This window comes from Marmota flaviventris, chromosome 12, assembly GCF_047511675.1.
Source record: "Marmota flaviventris isolate mMarFla1 chromosome 12, mMarFla1.hap1, whole genome shotgun sequence".
NCBI lineage: Eukaryota > Metazoa > Chordata > Mammalia > Rodentia > Sciuridae > Marmota > Marmota flaviventris.
The window spans coordinates 40,658,064-40,663,939 of record NC_092509.1 but is presented as its reverse complement, the minus strand read 5'-3'; the positions used below and the strand labels follow the sequence as shown (position 1 = coordinate 40,663,939).

Below are 5,876 nucleotides of genomic sequence, written 5' to 3'. Positions count from 1 at the left end.
AAAAAGTGACAAATAATGCCATATCAAAGGTATCAAAAGCAAAACACAGACTAGAGAAGATATTTTCATTATGTAAAAGTGGCAAAGAATTAGTATTTAGAGCTAATGTAAATTAATAAAGAAAAATACGATTCAGATATAAAATGGGCAAAAACTATGTTTACAAAAGGGAAAACAAATGTAGCAAAACATGTTCAGTCTTACCTGTATTAGGGAAATGGAGACTAACACAATAATTAGCCTTTCATATCCTGAAGATGAGCAAAAATTTTTAAGTTTATTACTATCTAGCATTGGAAGGACAAGGAGGAATGAGGATTTATATACTACTGGTTGGAATGTAAATTGGTACACTTCGTAATTTCTTCGTATCTACCAATGTTGAAGAGGCACAAATGCCATCTCTCAGCAATTCCTAGCTATACATGAGAGAGAGATTCTCATATGTGGGCTGAAGGAGGCAGGCATAAGGATGCTTTTTATTGCAATAATGAATATGACAGAACATTTTGGAAACAACCTAAGGATTCTTTAGTAAAAGAATGATAATTGTGAGTTTTTCAACAATAAAATGCTGTTCAGGAGTTTAAATGTGTGAATTATATTTACATATGTCAAAAGGATCAGTGTTGAGATCCTGCCTCTTAAAAAGGAAAAATGGTAGCATCATTTATGTGTTGACACCATTTGTGTAAATTTCATGCACATATGATAATAACACTCTGTAGTTAAAAAAGCATACATTATTCAACAAGTACAACATAGGCCTGGAAGGATGGGAAGAACATGTCCTAGTGTGGAGGTAGCGACTACATCTGGGAACATGGGGGCCTAAGGTATGTCTATAACATTTTATGTCTTTTACTTTTACTTTCCTTTTTTATTTTTTTCCCCCAGGACTGAGTCTAGAATCCAGAGGCATTTTGACCCTAAGCTACATCCCCAGTCCTTTTTATTTATTTTAAGACAGGGTTTCACAAAATTGCCTAACCAAGCCTTGAACTTATGATCCTTCTGCCCCAGCTCCCTGAGTTGCTTGCATTACAGGCAGTGTCACTATACCTGGCATCTTTTGCTTCTAAAACATACAAAAAACAAAAGAACAAAAATTTCTCAAGTTTTAGGTACACAAGTGACATACTTTTAAATATTTCATAACCTGAAACATTGTTTTTATAAGGCACATTAATCGGGGTTTAGTTATAGAAGAAACTATCATCCATTCACCAAATATCCATTTTTTTTTCTTAGTGATAGATGTCCCTCTCCTTTCTTTGGCTAGGCATATTGCATCTTATAATGAAGACAACGTTATTTCCCAATCTTCCATATGTTTGGAGGGATGGCAAGGTGACTGAGGAAATGTAAGTGGAAGCACATCATTTTTCTTTTCTTTCCTTTCCTTGTCCTGGGGATGGAACTCAAGCTGGGCCTCATGTGTTAGGTAAGCACTCTATCACTGAGCTTCATCCCTGCCTATAAGTGGAAGTATTTGTGGTCCCTTTACAGAAGCCAGTTCAGGTCAGAGGGACCTCATTTTTGCTTTTCCTGCTTCCTGGTTTGCAGACACAATTGTTGAGATCCAGATGGTCTAGGACCACGAGGCAATCTTGATGATTACCCAAGGATGGAGAGACAGAAACATGACCATAAAGACTTCAACTTGGCTCCTTCCATGTGAAACCATTCTGGAACCATACGGATTCCAGAAGAGTCTACCTATATCTGGCATTATATGAATAATATAGTTTTGTGTTTAAACCACTATCTTGAAGTTTCTCTTTCTTCTATGGGAATGTGACCCCTAACTGATATGGCAACCATATTCTGAGATCTAGCCTAACCAAATAAATCTGCACTATGGCAATTCCAGTGACTCAGTTTAACTTTGGTCCCATAAATTTGAATATCACTTGTGATGTTATTCACAAAAACTGCAGATTATAGACTCCATTATCATCCATGATGTAATGGACTATGCATTTTAGATTTTATCTATAGTTTCATATTTTTTTGTTCTTAAAAAATATTTATTTTTACTTGTTCTAATTAGTTATACATGATAGTAGAATGCATTTTGATACTTAATACATAATGGAGCATAATTTCTCATTCTTCTGGTTGTACATGATATAGAATTATACAGGTCATGTAATCATATATGCACATAAGGTGGTAATGTCTGATTCATTCTACTATCATTTATAGTTTTATATTGTTAAGTAAGAAGGTGATAACATTGACTACAACTACTTCCATAGGTAAAACATACACAATACAAATATCCTTCTAAATATATAATTGAAGACAATACAAATTTATTTTGAGGCCACAATTACAAGGTAGAAATTTTAAATTTTAAAATAGCTGGCATAAGAATGCTTGTGAGAGAGAAAAAAAATAACCATTTCTTTGGGAAAATTAATTTGTGTGCTTTAGATAGAAGCTGACTTCTATCGGCCCTGGGTTTGAGGCAATTGAAAACTACTGTGTATTTAAGGAGACAATTCTGTAATTCCAGAGTTTAGGTTTATGAGGTATGGAGTCTCTCTGAAACCCTGTACCTTCACAAATCACAAACATATATATGCTCTATGTGTGTGAGGGCACAAACTCAGGGCAAAATAGTCAGTAATAATAGAAATCGAGGGACATGCCTCCAGTTGATGACTTAGTTGTATTTTGGATTTCTTTTTGTTATTCTCTGAGATACTATACTACTCTAGAATATAGAATTTCATCACCATGGTTGCCAAAACCAATGGGACCTGGTGCCAGAAGGTGAGAAAGAATTACAGACCAACTTACTTATTAAATATGGAAACCAAAATCCTGAATAAAATATTCACAAATATGATTGAAAAGTACATTTAAAGAATAACACAGATCAACTATGCAAGGTTCATCTCAGGAATGCAAAACAGTTCAATATTAAGAAATCTATGAATATAACTCAAACAAATTACTTAAGCAGGAAAAATCATATGATTATCTCTATAGATGCCAAAAATTTGACGGCTTTCAACATCCATTTCTGCTTTTTAAAAAACTGTAGTAGAAGAGTTAATTTGATTTTTTTTTAAAGTACACTTTTATTTTTTTATTTTTATTTTTTTACAGTAAAATAAATGTACAACCTTTACTATGTTCTAAGTTATATGGGAAGGCACAAACTACAGAAGACAAGGAAAGAAAGCTTTCCTATTTTTAATAACACTGAGGCACAGACTCAGAATCCAGGTAAGGTAGCTGGGGCTATAAACAGTTATTAAAAGACTCTCCATTCCATGTCACAGATAATTAACTCCTTAATGCAACATCCATCTTGATGAAATATAATTTGAGTAGTGTATGCTGATATGCATAATGATCATACTCCAAGAAAAATATATTTAATATATTCTAAGGGTTTTGTGGAAGTTGCTGCAAAACAAAGAATTTGAAGTAAATAATTATAAAATACAAAAATAAAAAACCAGGTTTTTTTTTCTCCAAATTCCTGGTTTAATAAGGACTTGTTTATTTTGAGAAAAAAGGTCCCAAACATCAGGCTGTTCACAAAAATAACCCACAGTATCAACTTTAGAAAACAAATAAAGACTATTACACTAATTATTCTTCTAGAGGATGCATTTAACATGCCAACTCTCATTCACAAAAATACATTGTTACATTTGTGTTGAACAGCCCCAAACAGGACTATTATGTGGGGGATAACACACATACCTCTAAAACTCAATGCTGCTCTCAGGTGCTACAACTAAATGAGATTGCCTTTGCAGTTAGGGAAGCAACTACTGAAATCATGTATAAATGGAAAGAACTGTACTCCCTGCATAACAAGAGATTATTTTGGAGACAGTTGATAAAAACCATACATCCTTTTTATTGTTAAGTCATAAAGAGGTATCAAAATTAAAAGCAAAAATTACAGGGTAAGACTTAACAAAACTACTAGGAGCGTCAAAGGAAGTGAAAATGGGACTAGGCGCAGGGCAATATGAATTAATGAACACGGGAAGGACAAAGATAGGGAGAACAGTGAGCATGTGCTGAAGATACTAGGGGAGAGGATCTGGTGAAATTTTGATCTTAAGACAAGCGCCTAGGTAAAGAAATAATGGGTAAGATTTCTAAACCCCACTATGTGCTTAAGAGTCATCCTCGCCATTGGCGCTGTCTCTGTCATCCTCTCCTTCCTCTGCCTCTTTTTCATCATCCTTGATCAACTCCAGCTGGTCATCCCCCCGATCTTCATTATCATCATCATCCAGTAGATCCCCCTCCTCAGCAGAGTCATCTGCACCCCCCTCAGACTCCATCTTCACATTAGTTTCATCTTTCTTCAGGGAGCTGCTGCTCTGCTCCTCTTCCGACTTATCATTCTTCGTCTCTACTGCTTGTTTGCTCTGCTCCTTTTCAATTTTTTCCAGGCTTTCCAGAAGAGAATCCACTTTTTGTTTTATTTGGGTCAGCTCCTTCTTAATGGCCTGAAGGTCATCTCCTTTCAACTTTCCAGACTTGGAAGAAGATCCCCGCTGTCCACTCTTAGAATTGAAGCCACTTTTGCCCCTTCGGGAGGTGTTTCCTGAAACACGCTGGCGTTTAGAGGGCACTACAGCCCTAGCAATAGGAGGAGGAGGAGGAACTCGTGCTGGGTAACTATACATCCTGTCATAATAATCGCGTTGAAAGTCATAGTCCAAGTCAAAAGAGGAGCTGAGTAGAGGGGACGGAGAAGGGTGTTCTGGTACTGACCCGTACATCTCCGCTGCAGATTGTTTCACACCTGCCTTTCCTCTGTTCACTTTTGGCTCTGCAGCCAGATTAATATCTAAAACCTGGCCAGCAATCATTCTGCCATCCTCTCCTGCTACAGCAGCCCGAGCATTTCTCTCATTAACATACTGGACGAAGGCAAAGCCCTTATGGACAGAGCAGCCCACAATTTTTCCATACTTAGAGAAGATTGCTTCCACATCAGACTTCTTGACCACCAGAGTGTTGAGATTCCCAATGAATACACGGGAGTTCATGGAGCGTGGATCTGTCTTGTTGGTAACGTTGCTAGCCATCGTGTTTGATGAGGTTCCTCACAAAGGCGGAAGAATGTAGCTGAAGATCAAAAAAATCTCACTCAGCAAAGATCCACTAACTTATATATTTCAAGTGATTTGTAACCAGGAGGGGGAGGAAGAAGAGATTCGATTCTGAATCTCCTACTCCCAGATTCTATATGAAGAAGTCGACCGCTGCTCGAGGTCAGCAAGGCAGCCGCAACCGCTCAGCCTTCGTCTCTTCCTAAAGTACACTTTTAAATGTGTATCCCAAGGCAACACTTAACATCATGTTTGACGCCAAAACTAAAGGTCGTGAAGGAAGACAAACCAGCAGATGAAAATGACTAGACTTGTACTTTGACTCTTTTTTTATCCCCTCCTTCCACTTTAGTTTGCTAATTTCCAAAGCCCCTGATTTTTGCTATAATGAACTCTGGTTGGTTTTGATTGCTCTGCTTCTTTCAGCTTCCCTCCCTGCCAGGAACAAACTAAATGGCCACTGACATGCATCATGTTCCGTGCTTGAGGAAAATGCATGATTGGACTCATATCCGTTTAGCCTGCTGTATTCTCAGCTTACGGTTACTACAGTGAAATACCAAGGTGATTAATTTACAAAGAGAAAAGGCTTCTTTTGGTTCACAGTTCTGGAGGTTTCAGTTCAAGAAGTGGCCCCAACCTTCAGATCTCTGAAGGCAAGAGTGGCCTGTCATGGCAGGAGCACATGGCAGAGCAAATGGCTCACCTGGGAGCCAGAAAGCAAAGTGAGACTGGAAGGGGCTGGCGTCCAGCAATTGTCTTCAAGGTTATCCTATC

At 37.5% G+C, this 5,876-nt stretch overlaps 1 protein-coding gene across 2 annotated transcripts; it reads right to left on the bottom strand.

The window, feature by feature from the left end:
• Nucleotides 1–3,866: 3,866 nt before the first annotated feature.
• LOC139701392 (heterogeneous nuclear ribonucleoprotein C-like) lies at nucleotides 3,867–5,295 on the bottom strand. 2 transcript variants are annotated; one of them, XM_071599879.1, is made up of 2 exons: nucleotides 4,759–5,295; nucleotides 3,867–4,719 (listed from the first exon to the last, which is right to left on the bottom strand). In XM_071599879.1, exons 1-2 carry the CDS (start codon nucleotides 5,073–5,075, stop codon nucleotides 4,152–4,154), a joined length of 885 nt encoding a protein of 294 aa, XP_071455980.1. In that variant the 5' UTR covers nucleotides 5,076–5,295; the 3' UTR covers nucleotides 3,867–4,151. The 2 variants fall into 2 exon arrangements, with proteins under 2 accessions (XP_071455980.1, XP_071455979.1); XM_071599878.1 differs by having other exon boundaries at nucleotides 3,867–5,136; nucleotides 5,182–5,295.
• Between the last annotated feature and the right edge of the window lie 581 nt (nucleotides 5,296–5,876).

Coding starts and splice junctions, on each gene's coding strand:
- LOC139701392 (XM_071599878.1), bottom strand. CDS start 5,075: ATGGCTAGCAACGTTACCAACAAGACAGATCCACGCTCCATGAACTCC.